General features: G+C 34.9%; 2 protein-coding genes and 1 pseudogene across 2 annotated transcripts; all 3 read left to right on the top strand.

The window, feature by feature from the left end:
- Positions 1-3,900: 3,900 nt before the first annotated feature.
- Positions 3,901-6,005, top strand: LOC145167597 (uncharacterized). The gene has a single exon (XM_079086834.1). The coding sequence runs from the start codon at positions 3,933-3,935 to the stop codon at positions 5,985-5,987; it is 2,055 nt and encodes a 684-aa protein (XP_078942960.1). The 5' UTR covers positions 3,901-3,932; the 3' UTR covers positions 5,988-6,005.
- A 3,586-nt stretch (positions 6,006-9,591) lies between these two features.
- On the top strand, positions 9,592-11,434 carry LOC145164904 (uncharacterized). The gene is made up of 5 exons (XM_079083562.1): positions 9,592-9,652; positions 9,701-10,454; positions 10,558-10,977; positions 11,062-11,279; positions 11,340-11,434. The coding sequence occupies exons 1-5, from the start codon at positions 9,592-9,594 to the stop codon at positions 11,432-11,434; spliced, it is 1,548 nt and encodes a 515-aa protein (XP_078939688.1).
- Positions 11,435-17,602: 6,168 nt separating this feature from the next.
- Positions 17,603-18,274, top strand: LOC145164903 (secreted RxLR effector protein 161 pseudogene; annotated as a pseudogene).
- Positions 18,275-20,558: the final 2,284 nt, after the last annotated feature.

Below are 20,558 nucleotides of genomic sequence, written 5' to 3'. Positions count from 1 at the left end.
ATGCCGGACTGAACCACAAAATCACGCTCCCAAAACACTGCCCCAACTCCAACACCTATAACCATCAATGATCCAATTTATAAATACCCGCTTACCAATTATCCTGAAAAGTCAAAACGGTCAACCCTTGGTCAAAGTCAAAGTCAACTATCAAGGTCAACAATCCATTTTGACCTCAACTCGCCGAGTACCCTCAGCTACTCGCCGAGTTCCTTGCATAACTTGCCAACTCGCCGAGTCACCATGCCACTCGCCGAGTCCAAGGCAATCTTCATCGGACTCGTCGAGTTGTTCATCCAACCCGTCGAGTTTATGACCATCTTCATATGACTCGCCGAGTCTACCATGCGACTCGCCGAGTCCCTTCAGTCCTTCATCCATACAGATGCTTTTTAAGCCATGCTATGGCTCCATACTGCAGATCCAACTTCCCAAGGCATGCTTATCACGTAAAGTTGCAAACTTTACGTGCATGCAAGGCTCTAATGACTCAAAATGCCAAAACCAAGCTTGAAATGGGGTTTTACACTTAAGGAGGGGTTCATACTTGCCAATGCTGATAGCTTTATGGACTTACAAATCAAAGAGAGTTCAGATCTGAAGTTACAACTTTAGATCTGAGCTCATACCCAAGAATAGCTTCATAACCAAGCCAAGAAGCCCTAACTTCATCCAAGAGATCTAGAAAGGAATGAGGCCAAGATCATGAATTGATACCTCAAATGAAGCTAGCTGAGATAGACTTCAGACCCACAAACGTTCTTGCCTCCAACTTCTTGATCTTCAAGCTTCTTGCATCAAGGTCTTCTTTCCAAGCTTGAAATTTACACTAATATGGAGCACACACACGAATTAGGGTTTCTGGACTCTCAAGAGGCTGCAAAGGAACTAAGGGAGGCTAATGATCCCTTAAATAGGGTGCCAAACCCCGGAAATTAGGGTTTCACCCTCCAGCTCCAACTCGTCGAGTCACTCTTCCGACTCGGCGAGTTGGTCACTTAAACACGTGGCCCAAACCCGCTGTTACTCGACGAGTCAGGAAACCAACTCGTCGAGTAGACCTTGAATTCATGAGAATTTATCACCCTAAATTGATATTCAAGAATCGGGGTGTTACATTTATATAATATAAAAAGTTTATATATATATATATATATATATATATATATATATATATATATATATATATATATATATATATATTCTGGTAAAATAAAGGTCGATTATTTATAAATTGTTTCTAAACAAGCTCCTAAAAATACTATTACACACTATTTCACTCATAAAATGATATAAATAATTTGGAGGTACATATTGAATTACCCTTATTTAATCATATTTTATTATTTTATGTTATTAATTACATATAAATAAGTTTTATAGTACATGTAATTAAAATGTGTGTAATATGGATATGCTTAAGGTTTTTTTCTTCATGTAATAGTCATTTTATTTTGTTTGTTAATCGTAAGCATTTTATTAATTTTTTTCAATATTTTTAATATCATTCTGTTAGTTTATCTTATTAGTTACATGTAAACAAGTTTGTTAGTTTATCTTATTAGTTACATGTAAACAAGTTTTACAGGAAATGTAAGTAGAACTTGTGAAAAAACTTTATTTTTAAGGATATATTTTTTTTGGTTTGTTATAGTTATATATATATTTTTTTATTATTTTATTATTTTATTTTAATAAATAAAAATTACTTTGTCACATGTTAGATTTTCATTTATTTTATCATATGTTATGTTATGGTTATTTTAAATTAATTATTTTTCACATGTCATTTTATTAAATTCCTTATAGTATTTAAATGCAATAATTACAATAAATGTAATAATAAATAGATATCAATTTCATTAATAGACTTACATTTTAGTTTCAAAATTTATAAATTAAAACCCGTAGTTTTCATTGTTTATTTATCTATATTACTTGTTTAAATTTAAAAGTGAAAAAAACACTTAAGTTTAACAATTCAATATTTTTTTTTTATTTTTCTTATAAATTCAAATTTATCAAATATTTAGACATTCATATTTAACTTTTTTTTTCAATAAATTCATTTAATACATGAGTTTCACAACTAGTAAACGATTACAAAAGATCTTATTTATAAATATAACTATTTATTATTATCATTATTATTACTAATGTTTTCAAAAAATAAGATTTGATTATAAATGAAAGGGTTTCCATATAAATACTAGAAAAATGATTTTTTTTTTCTTAATTTATGACAATTAAAAATCTCATATTTTTTCTAAAAAAAAAATACTTGTCTAGTTACCCGAAATAAGTTCTCCCTAGTTTATTTATTTATTTAAAATAATCGAACAAAAATATAGTACAAAATACAGATTAAATACAAACAATGAATGAGAACAAACCGTAAAACTCCATATCTAGAATTTTCTATTGACAAATCTAACATTTTTGAAAAGATCGAGAAAGAGATGGAAGAGTGGTTGCTGGTGCAGTGACGGTAGCGTCTGTGGTGTAGTGGGTTAGTTCTATGATGGGAAACTGCAGTGTCAGATGTTGGTTCTTGATGGTGAAAAATGTCTCAATGGTTGTAGCTGACAATGTTGGAGGCTTGTGGCAGAGACTGAAGGTGATGAAGTAGATATGTGTAACGTGGTGGGACATCTTAGGGTTTTTTTTAAAGAGGGCTAGGTAAGTTTGCTCATTAGAGTGAAGGGAATTTCAAATTAGAGTTAAATGAAAATGCCGATTATATATACTAAATTATCAAAATGTGTAAACAATTCTGATTGGTTTAATTTTATTGACTTTGATCACCATTTATAATTAAATCTCTACCATTGAAAATAATCTAAAGGTTCATATTTAAGCTCCTTATTTTTAAGACTTTTGTCTTAAACCTTTTAAACTTCTTATTATACATGCATTATATATATATATATATATATATATATATATATATATATATATATATATATATATAATCATAATAAATTTTGTAACTATCTTCTAGAAAGACCTCGATTGGATTATTAAAAAGATATTAAATAGAAGGAAATAAAAGATATTAAGAAAATAATTAAGAGTATATAAATTGAGTTATGTGGTTACTTGCTGAACAAGAAAGTCCAAAATATTAAATATATAGTTGAAACTTTCATCATCTACTAAGGTGTTCAGTTTTTTTTTTTGGTGGGAAGTCACTCACGTTGGTTTTTTTTTCTTCAAGTTATTTACTTATTATTAAGTTTTTCAAAATTAAATTGACTTAGAGATCATCTAATGATTATATCTAGTGAATTATGAATTATGATAGCAATCTTTTAAGTTTGAATTTTTAGATAATGAAAACCAAATAGGATACATATTTTTTTAATTTAGTATTTGTTATTTAAAATTATTTATTATATTATTATTTTATTATTATCTTTTTAGTTTTAAAATTCAAATAACATTTAAAGATAACATAGATCTCATACATAATTAAAAATATGAATATTAGAAAAATCAACCTAATTTATTGGCTTATTAGTTGGAATCTTGCTAATCTAATTGCTGATTTATCGGCTCCTTAACGTTAGAAAGAGCGCCAAAAAAGGATCATTCGGGTACAATATCTTGTGCACGTAAATAAGCTTTATTCATAACGAGGGCATAACAGGAAATCTCACATAAGGAAAGTTTGAGTAAAAAAAAATAAGATAATTATTTATTAGGTATATAATATAAGATAAGATTACAATCTTTTGACAAAATTAATTAAAAATTTCTAAAATATATAACATAAATAAAATAATATTGCTTTTATCAGTCGATAATAAAATATATTGGACATTTTTATTACTAGTATTATTTAGTTTGCTTTGGCCTCACGTATCGAGTTCCATATAAGTATCAAACGCAGAGTCATCAGTCCTCACTTTATTCCCTTCTAAAAATCAGATATGGCTTCCAATGATAACTCTCCGATGTCCTCGCCGGAATACACCTCCGACGACGCCATGACAGACGACTTAAGCGAATTCTCTTATGATTACGAACCTCGTAAAAGCTTCACAGAGAACAATGCCGCCACCTACGCATCATCTGGAAACCCCTGCCTCGACTTCTTCTTCCACGTCGTACCGGACACTCGTCCGAAATCTCTGATCAGTCGATTACAGGTGGCATGGAATCACGATCCACTCACTACGCTAAAACTCGTATGTAATCTCAGAGGCGTACGCGGTACTGGAAAATCGGACAAAGAGGGCTTCTACACGGCGGCGCTATGGCTCCATAAGCACCATCCGAAGACGTTAGCGTCGAATATTCCGCTTCTGGTTGAGTTTGGATACTTCAAGGACTTGTTGGAGATCCTCTATAGGTTGATTCAAGGTTCCGATGTGCGTAAAATTGCAAAAGAAGAATGGACATTGAAGAAATTGGTGAAAGGAAAAGGTGAACAACGGAAGCAATACTTCCTCTCGAAGAAGAAGATGAATAGAAAGCAGAAAAAGAACAAGGCCGAGATGGAGATGAAGGCGAAATTAAGGGCAAAAGTCCCTCGAGAGCAAAGGATCGAGGCAAATAGGGCACATATGAAGGCGGAGCAAGAGAGAGCAAAAGCGTCTAGGAAGGAAAAGATATCCGCCATGGCCGAAAAAGTACAGGATAGATACAATTCAGATGAAGATTATAAGCACTTACACGATCAGGTATCAAGCTTCTTCGCTGATCGTTTACAATCTGATATTCAATCGTTGAATTCCGGTGACCCTACCAAAATCAGTTTAGCTGCAAAATGGTGTCCTAGCGTTGATTCCTCTTATGATAATGCCACACTGATTTGTGAATCAATTGCTAGAATGATTTACCCTAGAAATTCCAATCCAGAATTCGATGGTCTTGATGACACTAATTACGTGTTCAAAATAAAAAATCGATTGAGGAAACAAGTACTCGTTCCTCTTCGCAGCGCCTTACAATTACCCGAAGTTTACATGAGCGCAAAGCAATGGAGCTCCATTACCTACGAAAGAGTAGCTTCCATAGCCATGAAAAACTACACCGACATATTCTTACACCGAGACAACGCACGCTTCCGTGAGTATCTACAAAACGTCACCACCTGCGATGCAAAGATCGCTGCCGGAGCTTTACTCCCCCACGAAATCATCGCATCTTTAGATCGAGGCAGCGGAGCAGTCATAGTAGCCGAGCTTCAGTGGAAACGAATGGTTGATGATTTATTAAAAAAAGGTAAACTCACAAACTGTATAGCAGTCTGTGACGTCTCCGGCAGCATGTCAGGTACACCAATGGAGGTCGCGGTGGCTCTCGGGTTACTAGTCTCTGAACTTTCCGCAGATCCATGGAAGGGCCACGTCATCACATTCAGCGAATCGCCTGAGCTCCACCAGATCAAAGGTGACAACCTCCGGTCAAAAACAGAGTTCATCCGAAAAATGGGTTTCGGTTTCAACACCAATTTCCAGAAAGTTTTTGACAGGATGTTGGAAGTGGCTGTGAAGGAAAAGTTGGGTGAAGATGAAATGGTGGAAAGGGTGTTTGTTTTTAGTGATATGGAGTTCGATCAAGCGTCTCGGACTTCTACGTATTCATCTAGGTATTCAGCTAGGTATCATCGATGGGGAACTGATTCTGATTCTGATTCTGATTCTGAAGAGGAGGTCGATGAAGCGCCTGTGGATCCATGGGAGACTGATTATGAAGCGATCGAGAGGAAGTTTAAGAGTTGTGGGTATGAGAAGGTGCCGGAGATTGTGTTTTGGAATCTTAGAAATTCCAAGAGTACTCCGGTGACTGTTGACCGGAAAGGGGTGGCGCTGCTGAGTGGGTTTTCAAAGAATTTGTTGACTTTGTTTCTTGAAGAAGGTGGAGTGATTAAACCGGAGGATGTTGCAGATAAGAGATTGAAAGGTAGTTTGACACCTGAGGAAAGGATGGAGGCTGCGATTTCTGGAGAATTGTATCAGAAATTAGTTGTGTGTGATTGATTGATTTGATTTCCCAAATTTGAGTATAGAAATTAGGTTATGTTTTCACCTTTTCTAATCAATAAATTGGTTCAAAATATATTTCAAAATAAATAAAAATTGTTATATCAAAGAAGTTGGAGTAATTCCATAGACATCTCTGAAATTGTTATATTCTAAAGGGGGTTTAATTATTCAAATAATCACCTAGGTGACACTTTACCTGGGTTGCTAGCTACTTATTGTATCTTCTCATTTTTTTTTAGCCTTGAAGCCTCTTTCCTACAACCGGATTCTAGCATACCTTTCAGCATCATGTTCCGATTTACAAAATTCATACGTTTTATTTGAAATATATATATTTGGTAACAGGATATTTAGTAAAGATCTTTTAAAACTCATTGCTTGTATAGTTAAGGAAACAATCATACATTTCTGAACAAATTTTTTATATCGATTTGGTAACACAATTGTAAAATAAACGAAGGAAGAAATATTTATAGAAAATATACAATTTAATTGTTGGCAATAATAGTTATCTTTGATATTATATTTAAATATAGATAAATATTCTAATTAGTTTTAATTTATTGTATTTTGTAATTTATATTGTATAGTTAACATATAATATGATCATTCAACCGTTTTTACTAGGGGTGTGCATAAAATCGCACAAACCGCCCACACAGCACCGCATAATGCGGTTTTCAATGTTCGCGGTGCGGTTCGTGGTTTGTAGTTTTTGTAAACCGCAATATGTGGTGCGGTTTGTGGTTTATGCTTATGCAAACGCAGTTCAAACTGCACCGCACCGCATTATATATATAAGGTAAGATACATGTTTATTATTATTAATTATAAAAAACATTATCAAATTATTATGTACAACAAATTCTAACAAGTGTAAAATAGCAAATTGGTCGCTAAACAATGAGACTGTATACAACCATTGTTTCAGTTATAACAAATTCTAACCCATTTTTGTCTATTTATAAAGATACTTGACAAATTAGGTATCAAACTATATTGATTATATTAGATCAATATCTTTGGAAGAATAAAATTAAATTTATCATGAAAAAATATATCTATCTGAGTGCAAACTCTATTTTGGATTTAGCCGACACATAACTTTCATTTTCACAATACGATATTAAAATTGGTGGGAAAAGTAGCACTAATATATATCAAATTAATAACGATGTTAGGGATATTAAAACAATCGTTTACCACAGTTATATACAACTCGTTATTTGTTATATGATAAAAAATCATTTAATCGTAGTTACATACTAATGCGTATAAAACTTGAATACACAATAGCTTATTTGTTACTTGTTATTCACTAAACTGCACCAAAACCGCCCGCACCAAACCAAACCGCACCGCACCGCATAATGCGGTTTAGAACCTTAACGGTGCGGTTTGCGGTTTCCAAAAATCCCAAACCGCACATGCGGTGCGGTTTGCGGTTTTGACTCTAAACCGCACCAAACCACACCGCGTACACCCCTAGTTTTTACATTAAGGGTTGCATTTAAGTTTTAACAATGCAACCTTTTTCTAAGAAAAATTGCAACTTTGCAACTTAAAAAAAGGATGCATCTAGGGCTGACAATTCTCGACACGACCTGCGACACGACACGAAATAAATGGGTTTGGGTTGAGTTTTTCAATCCGCCAACCCGCCAACCCGTTTATTAAACGAGTCATATATGAGTTTCTCAAAAAATAAACGGGTTGACCCGCCAACCCGTTTATATTTTTAATAAAAAAAAATTATTTTATTTTTATATGTATCAAGTATTAATATTTAATAAGTATTATACAATAATTACCATTGATTCATAGACCATTTGACTGTTTTGATATTTTGACTCATGGTGAATGACCTAAGGTCGTAAGTCGTAACCTGTAAGGCTAAGTCTGTAACCATTTTGTCCATTTGCCCTAAATAATAATCTCAAAATCAAATCGCGTATGAGCGTATCTCCCTCTTCCAGACTTCCAGTCTCCTAGTCTCCTACAGTCGCATTCTCCCCTCTGTTACTCTGTGATCGAAATCAGGTATCGAAATGATGTTGGAGAATTGACTTTGTTTTTTGGGAGAAAAAAATGGGAATTGTGGCTATTACTTTAGCACTTGAATTATCTATGTTTGTATTAATGTTTAGTTTGAACATGTTTCTATGAATGTTTTTAATTTTCATTTCGATGTTTGAGACTTAAGTGTCTAAAATTCGGTTATGTCTGCATCAACCATCAAGAATTTATTCATGTTTAATTGTCAATTTTATTTATGGAATCTAACCCACGAACCCAAATCTGACCCACGAACCCGCGAACCTGTGAACCCGTATAAATAAATGGGTTGGTGGGTCATATATGAGTTTATGTTCCAAACCCGTGACCTGTATATTTAAATGGGTCGTGTTTGGGTTGACATATTTTGACCCGCCAACCCGCGACACGCCAACCCGAACATGACACGATTGTCAGGCCTAGATGCATCAAATATTTTAATTCAACCTTTTTGTAATCTGGGTTTCTTTATAATCAAATGCAACTATTGTTAGAAGGTTTCATCTAAGAGGTCTAGGTAGATTTATTTTGTAGTAGTGAGCTGGTTATAAGGGGAACCAAAACTTCTCCCATATGCCTTCTCATCACTCGATAACTAGTATAAGTCGATCATACACAAGCTAAAACCACGAAAAACTATAGAGACTTAAAAACCATGTGAAAATTACGTAAAGCCTCACCTTTAAAGCCAATCAACATCACCATATGTGGAAAGAAGATAATCTAGAAGCATCGTTTTCACCTTCTAGAGGGTCTCCATGCTATAAGACATCTCCTGGTTCTCACGCAACATAACCAAAATTTTATGAGAATCATTAATCCTTTGATTTGTAGAACATACCAGCCAACATAGAACATTCATGCCTAGCTTGGTCTAGAATTTTCAAAGTCTCAGCCATCATGCCATTCTTTTTCAGCACAAGACGGGTGCCCGTAGTTACTATTGAGTTGCCTGTAATGGTGTCGCACCTATTGCATATGTCGCCCGTAGTTCTTATTATTTTGTGATAAAAAAGTATTGGCTTCAAGATTACTATAATAAAAAAATTAGGGAGCAAGCGAAGGAAATGTCGATCTTGTTATGTGTCCCTATTAGAAGTCAAACCCAACTTAGTCAACACAAGTCAACAAAAAGAGGTTAAAAATAAAAGTCAAGAATGGTTATCAACAACTTTCTTAGTTGTTAAGTCTTCTTAGCTATTAAATTTTCTTAATCATTAACTATTCTTATTTATGAAGTTTTCCTAGTCGTGAAACATTCTTAACCATTAAGAATACTTCCTTATTAAGTTTTAATTAACCTTTAACTTTTCTTCTAAGTTAAGTATTTCTTAGTTTTGGCTACCTATATAAGGACCTGATGTTTGTAAGAAAAATGTAAGTGAAAAAGAAAGAAAAGTAAGTGAAATGAAAGTTAACGGAGTCGTAGCTCTCATTTAAATAGTTGAGTTGTTCTTGTGTGAGATCAATTTTACTCTATCGTCTTTCTTTATAACCACCAACAAGTGGTATCAGAGCCGAGGTTCTGTTCGACGACGAGAAGATGGCGAATATGATTCAGCCTCAAATTCCAAAATTGACGGCAACAAATTACGGGAACCGGAGTATTCAAATGAAGGTGTTACTAAGTTCTTAAGATATTTGGGATATAGTTGAAGACAGATATGTGGAGCCGACAGATGCAGTTGCTGAAGCAGCTTTAACAGATGCTCAAAAGACAAGGTTAAGGGAATTCCGGAAAAAAGATAAGAAAGCTCTATTTTTGATTTTCGAAGGTGTTGATGAATCAACCTTTGAGAAAATCTCAGACGCAAAGACATCAAAGATAGCTTGGGAGGTTCTGCAGAAATCACTCCAAGGAGCCGAAAAGGCGAAAAGGGTACGACTCCAATCACTTAGTGCTGTATTTGAAACATTAAAGATGAAAACTTCAGAAAACGTAAATGATTATGTTACTCATTTGAAAACAGTGGCAAAGGAGATGAAAAGAAACCGTGAAGCTATTGATGAAGTAAGGATAATGGAAAAATTACTTCGTTTATTGATCAGAAAATTTGATTATGTAGTCACAGCTATTGAAGAATCAAAAGATTTGTCCTTAATCTCCATGGATGAGGTCGTGGGTAGTCTTCAAACCCATGAACAAAGAATAAATCAAAATGATGATACTGGAAAATTGGATCAAGCTTTACAAAGCAAGATGTTCATTAATGAAAACCAGGCCAATAGCAGAAACATACGAGGCAGAGGAAATCGTGATGGTTACAGAGACGAACCTAGTAGACGAGGTCGTGGTAGACAATTTTTTGACAAAAGTCAAGAAAATGAAAGATATCAGCCCACTGAAAGATATCAGTTCTCTGGTCATGGTCGAGGATTTCAAAGCAGAGGAAGAGGAAGAGGCAGGTTTCAACAACAAAAGTGACAAATCTCAGGTTCAATGTTATAACTGCAATAATTATGGTCACTTTAGTTATGAATGAAAATATCCAAACGTGGAAGAAAAAAGTCACTTTACAACATCAACTGAAGATAAAGATAAAGATGTTGGACCTGCTGTATTTCTTACATACAAAGGAGATGAAGAAGGAAAGAAAAATATTTGGTATTTTGATAATGGTGCAAGTAACCACATGTGTGGTTATAAGGATCTATTTGTGAAGATGGACGAGGTAGTCAATGAAGACGTTAGCTTTGGTGATTTATCAAAAATTCTCGTCAAAGGAAAAGGTACGATTATGATTCTCTCAAAGAATGGTGATAAGAAGTATATACATGATGTTTATTATGTACCTGCTTTGATAACGAATATCATTAGTCTTGGTCAGCTTCTTGAAAAAGGATATGATATTCGTATGAGAGATAATTCTCTTACAGTCAAAAATCAATTTCAAAAATTGATTGCTAAAGTTCAAATGTCAAAGAATCGGTTGTTCTCCGTTAACATACAAACATAAGTTTAAAGGTGTTTCAAGACTGTCATTAAAGATGACTCATGGTTGTGGCATTTAAGGTTTGGTCACCTTGGTTTTTCTGGTTTAAAGTTGTTATCAAAAGCGAAGATGGTGAATGGGTTGCTAGAAATCAATCAAACAGATCATTTATGTGAAGCATGTATCAAAGGAAAGCAACACCAACAAAGTTTTCCAGTTGGAAGATCATGGAGAGCTAGAAGGCCATTAGAGATTATTCATACAGATATTGTTGGACCATACGACATACCTTCACTTGGTCAAAACAGGTACTACCTAATATTCATTTATGATTTTAGTAGAAAAAATTAAAAATCAGAAACTCTTGATAAGTTCAAAGAATTCAAAGCAATGGTCGAAAAGCAAAGTGGGGAACATTTGAAGATTCTCAGATCTGATAGAGGAGGAGAATAAACATCAAATTTGTTTAATGAATTTTGTAAAGAACATGGGATCATTCATCAGTTAACAACAACATATACACCATAACAAAATGGCATTGCAGAAAGGAAGAATTGCATAATTCTCGATATGGCGAGAAACATGGTAAAAGGAAAACATTTGCCAAGAAAATTTTGGGCAAAAGCCGTTCTATTTGCTGTTTATTTGTTGAATTGTTGTCCAACTAAAAGTGTAAGATTCAAGACTCCAGATGAAGCATGGTGTGGTCGCAAACCATCAATTGGGCATCTAATTATGCCCATATTCCTGATCAAAAGAAAAAAAAAGCTAAATGATAAAGGCGAGAAGTGTATCTTCATTGGATATGATACAAGCAGCAAGGCATATAGGTTATACAACCCACTGACGAAAAAGGTTATTATTTCAAGAGATGTTGAATTTGATGAAGCTGATTATTGGAGATGGAGCAACAAAGAAAGAAAGATTGAAGGTCTCTTCTTTGATGATGATGATGATGATGATGATTTCAACACACCAGATGATGAAAACAATGATCAGACTCCTCCATCAAGTCCCAGTCCAATGACTCCTGCATCAACACCAACATCACAAAGCAGCAGCAACAGCAATAGTTCAGGGGGAGTACCGCTAAAGATGAGAAGTCTAGATGACATCTATGATGCAACAAGTCCAGTTGATACCCCATTTGATTATTCATTATTTTGTTTGATGGTTGAATGTGATCTAGTAACATATGAAGACGCTAGAGAAGAAACCAAGTGGAGTAAAGCCATGGATGAAGAAATCAACTCAATCAAGAAGAATGACACGTGGGAGCTTACAAGCCTTCCAAAGGGACACAAAGTAATTGGTGTCAAATGGGTCTATAAGACAAAGACCAATCAGAAAGGAAAAGTTGAAAAGTACAAGGCAAGGTTAGTTGCAAAAGGCTACAAGCAGAGACATGGAATTGATTATGATGAAGTATTTTCTCCAGTAGCAAGAGTCGACACCATCAGACTTTTGACAACAATTGCAACTCAAAATCAGTGGATGATTTATTAGATGGACGTGAAGCCAACATTCCTAAATGGATATCTTGAAGAGGAAGTTTATATTGAGCAACCTGAAGGTTATGTTCAAAAAGGTCAAGAAGATAAAGTCTATTAATTGAATAAATCATTATATGGTTTAAAGCAAGCTCCAAGAGCCTGGAACACAAGAATAGATGAACTCTTCCAAAAGAGTTGGATGAAGAAGTTACGAATTTTTAACAGACTTTTCCTGTCCCGGCCTGTTAAAAATATAACTTTAAAAATAAAGTCAAAATTAGCCAATGGAGTCTAAACGAAAGTTGTAGAGTATAATCTCACCTACGCGTGGATATAAAAAACGTCAAAAAACGGAGCTCGTATACGAAAGTTATGAATTTTTGAAGTTTGAAAAATACACTCGCGAAGGAGTACGCCCCACGTACAAAAGAGTGCGCCCAGCGTACTCGGACTAGCTCCGATACGTGTTAGTAGCTTTGGAACGTCAGAAGCCCGGAAACCGAACAGAAGGCACATAGCAACTACGCCCAACGTACGAGGTCTGTATGCCCAGCGTACTTATATTTGCTCGGTCCAGAATTGCCCACGACACACCCTTCGCATACTTGACACGTTGATGAACACGTCCGAAGTAATCCACTCCTACGCCCAGCGTACGTGAGTACGCCCAGCGTAGAGCCTTGCAAGGCAGTATGCCCCGCGTACCAATAGTTACGCCTAGCGTAATGCGAGGCATCAGCCTCCTATAAATAGGATGCGAAGCTTTCCGGAAATGGTTGCTAATTCTCTCACTCTTTTACTCTCTATACCCTCTCTAGCCATCTTAAAACACCCCTAGCACCCGAAGAAAGCCCGGAGCCCCGAAGTCTCTGAGAAACAGAGTTTTTCGAGCCGAACTCTGCCCGCGTGAAGCCCGGTTTTTGAGAAAACACCCCAGTTTCATCGAAAAAGATAGTTTTAAGGGACGAATTGTTGTCCAATCGCCGTCTTATCAGGTGAGTGTAGTCACTTTCATCTTACACATAGATATGAAGTATTTTATATAAAATATGTGCTATGTGTATATATGTTGTTTGTTTATTTGAGATGGATGTTAAATGAATGTTTTATATAGGTTTTAAAATGTATATGTATTTTATATCTACAAATATGTTGGGTAAAACATGGGTAGATGAAATAGTTGGTGTGTGATGAAAAATGAGTTGGATGATGAGAAGAAAGATGATATAGATCATGAGATGAGGGTGAGAGGTGAAAAGTGAGAAAAGCCTTTACCCAAACGTTGGCCCCGTCATCTAGCAGAGTATGGATGACAACCACAAACTATTCTAGACAGTCCAGTGGAACCCTAGCAGGCTCACAACCTGTAAGTGTTGTGAACGATGTGTTCACCCGACGTACTGTAAAAACCCTGGACGTTATGAAATTAATGCCTTATATATGTACGTTGGTAGCTATGGATTTAGTACCGTATAGATGAACATTGGTAGCTATGGATTTAGTACCTTGGAAGCTATGGACTTAGTGCTTGTTGTATAAATCTCGGGCAGCGATGGACTTCGTGCCTATTCCTTAGGATAATCCTTAGGAATGAATGAATGAAGGACAAATGATTCTTAAGAACTTTAAGAATAAAGAAGATAATGGGGATGAGAAATTGGGTTGATTGTTTGATGTTTAAACATAATAAATTTATTTATTGTGGGTTGAAAACCCTATATGCTCACCAGGCTCCCAAGCCTAACCCACTCAGTTTTCTATATTACAGGTAGAGGAACAAGGGCATAGTTGGACGATGACGAGAGATTTTGGATTATAGGCCAGTAGATGTAATAATTGTTGTAAGGCCTATTTTGTACTGTTTATGCTTTTGGTCTATATCGATGTTGGCATCCCGAGTTTTGTAAGGAAAATGAAAATACATTTCTTTAAGAAATGTTTTGATAAATGTTTATCATATTTTGTTTTGGGGACAAATTCCGCAACACTTTTTGAAAGATTACTCTGATTTTATTTTAAAAACATAAACGAAATCGGTCTTTTCTGGCCGTAAAAGTGGGGATGTCACAACTTTATACAAAAAGAAACCAAAATGGAGATATTATGATTGTGTGTTTGTATGTGGATGACATGATCTTCAACAGAAAAAATCCAGGTATGTTTGAAGATTTTAAGAAAGTAGTGACTATAGAATTTGAGATGACAGATATTGGCCAAATGCCATACTTTCTTGGAGTTGAATTAAATAAAATCAATGATGGAATATTTATGTCACAAAAGAAGTATGCGGAGCAGATTTTACAGAAGTTCCATATGGAAGATTGTAAACCAGTCAACACACCAACAGATGTCACACCCCCGAACCAGGACGGCGGAAAAGTCCGGGGGCGGATGACGTCATTGTATTGTATCATCACAATTGAATATAAATGGACATATCAACCCACACACATACATTAAGAGATACCAACATACATTGTTTACATATTGTATTTGTTCATGAATTACACAAAAGTGACATAAAGTAAGAAATTCCAATATGCTGCAAATCTGGTTCTTAGGTACCTACTTACTGGTTCTCTGAGAATACAAGTCATTTTGAAAATCGTCAACATTAAATGTTGGTGAGTTCATAAGCAGATTTGTATGAAAAGATTTGTAACATCTTTGATTGTAAATAGTGGTGTATCTCCAGAAAATCCGATATTTTCTATGAAAATGATTTGTATGTCTCGTATCCAAAACTTGTGAATATATGGATGCATGTCCTTGGTTTTCTTTTGTTTGTAATTCTATGTTCCCAGAAAATCCTATATTTTCTGTTGTATGAAAAACTGTGGTCTTAAACCCTAGACCCGTGGTGAAAAACAATAGTGTACCGGGAGGAAAAATGCAGTTTTATATTTTATAAAACCGGTGAAGTGTAAGCTTCCCGTAAATCAAGATAGTATTTTTAATCCCTAAGTGAGTTATTATAACCATGCTTGATTTGACTGTGATGCCTGTTACGACGTTCTTCAGGCGTCGGAATCGGTAAGGTATTTGTCACCCTAGACTGGCCCCGTCTAGCTGTAGCGAACAACTCAGGTGTGGGGGTGTCAATCCCCGTATAGATCTATACACAACTATCTCGCTCTCTCTCCAGGAGACTCTGGTTATCATGCAGGACTTAGAATGTACACTAGATAGGTACGGTAAAGATAGTGTCTCACTAGAGCCTTAACGAATTTACACGAACTTTCACTCCCATTATTGAATAATGAAAAGGACATTACTAGTGTAAATTTATGACTGAAGTTTTATGACACGCGATTCAAAGGTTTCATGACTCGCTGTTTATGACACGCGTTTTACAGATTTCATGACATGCAGTTTATTACTCATGCTTTATGAGCTTTATGATAGGCAGATTATGACACGCGGATGTTTCTGTCATGAATTATATTTTGTATACCATTTTGGTTAAATTATTTATAATGCTTTTTATAAATAATCATTAGTGACATGTCTAATTGTAACATATGTTGTAAAAATAGCATAATATCTTCGGTTTTCAGCCATCAAAATAGTGACAACATAGTTACGACTATTTTACTAATAAAAATTATTTTTAGCAAAATATCAAGCTTTGTAGTTTGTTTAACACACCATAACCGGTTTGAAAGTTTTTTAACACAAAATATTTTATTTTGTTTTGACTCTAATAAGTCACGATTTTTACAAAAACACATATAATAACCTTGAGATTTATTATATTCAAATATTTGTGTAAAGTATAAGAGTTGAACATGCATATGTCCAACAGTTAAACATGTTTAGGTATAACACTCATATTTTCTCCATTTTTGAGTGTACAATCATGACAACGAAAACTTTTATGTAACAAAGATGTTATCAACATTTACTTCACGATTTTAACACATGTTAAGAACCTTTTAATTCAAGAACTTGTTCCATTTTCAACCCATAACTATGATGCATGCAATTACCCAAAGGATAAACTTAATCTAGCATACTTGGAGCTTGTCAATCACGAGTTTATGGTGTGTTAGTATGAGATATTCAACATCATAAGCACAACTTGTTACATAAACATGATGGTGCATGCAAATATCCAAAGGGTAAACGAGACTTGACTTGTATTCCCCCCCCCCCCCCCAAAAAAAAGTATGAAAAACACGAAAATATGAGGGTATGAAGCTCACCTTGATTTCGTGTGATAGGAAGAAGAAGAAAGAAGTTGTTGAGCCTAGCCTTGTGTAACTTGAAGAGATTCTCGAAATTTCAAGTGCTCTAAGGATCATACACACGAAAATGAGTGTGTAAATGGAATGATCTTAACATAAACATGAATAAAAGCACTTTAAGTTTCACAAGGAACTTACCAAAATGCCTAGGCCCAATTTTGTGGTGATGATGCTCGAAATTTTGAGAGAAGAGATGAGAGGAATTTCTTGAGAGCAAAGTGAGTGAAATGAATTTGTAAGGTGTGTGTGTGTGTGTGCTCGGCCTCAAGTATAAGATGGAGAAGGAAATTTAGTGCCTTGTTGCATGTGGGGTATTTGTGGGTGTTGCATGGAGGCATGGAGGTTAATCCAGTGCTTAGCTTGGTTGTTCTATAGTTATAAGGGTGCAAAGTCATGAGGTGTCACCACCTTTTACCATTTCTTTTTTTTTGTTTGTCTTGACTCCCAACCGAAACCCTAGGAGGTTTTTGGCCACAGAGGCTTCCCAAGGGGGTTTTCGGTTTTAGGGTGGCCGAAAACACCCAATGTTCTTAATGGATTTTCGGTTTGGAGTGTGTATGAGCTTTTGAACTTAATTGGGCCCAATAAGGGAGTTTTCAGTCCAATAAGGCCAAAAGAAATGGGTTTTCGGCCTAGAGTGTTTGGGCCCAAAATTCTTGGGCCAAGGCCCAAAATTGATTGGGTTTAGCTATTGGATCAAGTTTTTGGGCTTGCAAGAGGCTATTTCAACTTGATTCTCAATGTATGCTCATATGTATTCAAATAACATTGTAGTTTGAATTTCACTAATTTGATGCAGTAAGGTTACATAGAGAAAATTGTTTTGTGCATAAATCACCATCTCAACCCTAAATTTGCTAGTTGTGACAGCAGAAGCAGGAATGAAGCTAAGTGTTGAATCAGTTAGAGAATCTGTAAACCCAACATTGTTTAAAAGCTTGGTGGGAAGCTTAAGGTATCTGACTTTTACTCGCCCAGATATTATGTATGCAGTTGGAGTAGTCAGTAGATACATGGAGAAGCCGAAGCAAGATCATTTCATTGCAGCTAAGAGAATTTTGAGATACATAAAAGGTAAGCTGAATCATGGTTTGTTTTACACATACTCTCAAGATGCAAAATTGGTTGGCTATTCAGATAGTGATTATGGTGGAGATATGGATGATGGTAAGAGTACTTCTGGATATGCATTTCATATTGGATCACCAGTGTTTTCATGGTCTTCAAAGAAGCAACAAACAGTTGCTCTTTCAACATGTGAAGCAGAATACATGGCAGTTGCAACATGCACATGTCAAGCTATTTGGTTGAAGAATATTTTGAGTGAATTATATTTCACATATGAAGATCCAATTAAGGTGTATGTTGAAAATAAGTCTGTTATGTTACTCTCGAAGAATCCTGTGTCACACAGTCGAAGCAAGCATATCAACATAAAGTACCATTTCATTCGGAAATATGTAAAAGATAGAGTGGTTGAGCTGGTGCATTGTAGAACTGAAGAGCAACTAGCTGATATTTTTACAAAGCCTTTGAAGACAAAAAGATTTTGAGAAAATGGTGAAGATGCTTGGCATGCATAGTTGGGTTTGAGAGGGAGTGTTAGAAGTCAAACCCAACTTAGTCAACACAAGTCAACAAAAAGAGGTTAAAAATAAAAGTCAAGAATTGTTATCAACAACTTTCTTAGTTGTTAAGTCTTCTTAGATATTAAATTTTCTTAATCATTAACTATTCTTAGTTATGAAGTTTTCTTAGTCGTGAAGCAATACTTCCTTATTAAGTTTTACTTAACCTTTAAGTTTTCTTCTAAGTTAAGTATTTCTTAGTTTTGGCTACCTATATAAGGACCTAATGTTTGTAAGAAAAATGTAAGTGAAAAAGAAAGAAAAGCAAGTGAAATGAAAGTTAACGGAGCCGTAGTTCTCGTTTAAATAGTTGAGTTGTTCTTGTGTAAGATTAATTTTACTCTATCATCGTTCTTTATAACCACCAACAGTCCCTAAGATTAGAAAGTTCACAATCACAAACTAGGGAACAAACAAAAGAAATAGCAAACAAGGATTAAAGAGCAAAAATTATTGACTTCAAATTACAAACTTGTGCGTATGTTCCTTAGATCTAAAAGCAAAATCTAGAAAAATATTGACTTCAAGAATACAAAGTTCCTTCATGTCCTTGTAGGATTTACCCAACATCAAAAAACAAAGTTCTACGTAGACCACTCTCTCTGTTTCATAGCACAAACAAATGGTCATCCAATAAGAATGTGCTAAACTACAAAATATAAACATTACAAAAAAAATTATTTCTGACCATATCATAAAAATATTATTTTTTTGAATCGCTAACACACCTTGTAAACTTCTTTATACCACAACAAGACTTGACACCTTAACCCTTACAGTTCATAAGTAGGATCCAAATTGATATAAAGCATAACATATTGAACTAAAGCGGTCATAAGGAATTACTTGTTGCCTCGAATTTCATTTTGTCGATTGAATGCATAATCGACACCTTCAACTCCTAACGCCCAATATAAACAAAGGAACACAAGATCATTCAATTTCTGCTGAAAATGGGGGAAGGTCCGATATTGGAGGGGTATAACGGAGGAAACCAGATAAATTGATGGAATTATAAAATTTGAAAAGATATTTCTTAGTTCCAAATTGGCCATATATAAAGAATGATTTCTTGTACTCTTGTAGCCAAAGTCAGAGCCTTATTTCCACCAAAGATATAAAAAATGGCTTCATTGTCATTCACAAAAATCTTTATCTTGTTCTTGATTACTTTGCTGTTCTCGATATCAAATGCCGACCCTTCTCCACCATACAAACTCATTGACAAAGTTTGTAACAAACTACAAGACATTGACGACTGCTTCCAGTTCCTAGAATCTGATGACAAGAGCAAGTTTGCAGAAAATATAACCATCCTTACCACGATTGCAGTCGATCAGACAACAAAACATGCAAATGCAACACGAAATATATTCCGTGAATTGAAAACTGGTTCTCCTGGTGTGTTGAAATCTCTCAAAGATTGCATCCATTCATATAGTCACGTGATCTCGAATTTAAAGATTCGTATGTTTGAAGAAATTTGTTCTTTGATTGCTAATGACATTCAAGTTGCAGTGGACAAGGTTAAACATCGTCAAATGATTGTGGATTCAAATGGGGCTCATGGTTCCTTTATTACAACTCTTAATAATGTCATTCTAGATCTTTGTAAGCTTTGTGAGTTATTAGCCAACCTTATGTGTAACCTTAAATTGAAGACAAAAGTCATGACACTTTAAAGTTTAAACATATATACACTTTTCCTCCTTGCACTTATACGTTATTAAATATTCTTTTACATTTTCTTCCTACCTATCATCATATTCATATTAAATGATGACAAGTTGATTAAAATAGTAATAATTTCATTAAATATGATACATATCAAAATTTGACATGGATAGGAGGATAAAGAGGAAGAAAATGTAGAATATTTAGGTTGCCTTTAATTACGGAAAAACAAATTTCATTTTCCGTTATTCGTTTTCTCTTTTCAGTTTTCGTTTTCTATTTTCAGTTTTCATTGGAAAATTTAGAAAACGCGATTAGTTAAAACTTATTCATTATTCATTTTCAGTTTTAGAAAATTAAAAAACGTGTTTAGATGTGTATTTTTCTACTGGTTTTCATTTTAAAAAAAACGATAGCGGTGGTAGGGTGGGCGTGGGGACGGTGGCATTGGTGGGGGCAGCAGCGGGGGGCAGTGCTGGTGTCGATGATGACGGTGGTGATGGTGATGGTGGTGGTATCAGTCGGAGATGGGAAG

The sequence above is a fragment of the Lactuca virosa genome, chromosome 3, assembly GCF_052849685.1.
Source record: "Lactuca virosa cultivar CGN04683 chromosome 3, Lactuca_virosa_CGN04683_v6, whole genome shotgun sequence".
In the NCBI taxonomy this organism is placed as follows: Eukaryota; Viridiplantae; Streptophyta; class Magnoliopsida; order Asterales; family Asteraceae; genus Lactuca; species Lactuca virosa.
Note: the sequence above shows the minus strand (reverse complement) of the source record. Positions and strands in the feature narration are given on the sequence as shown.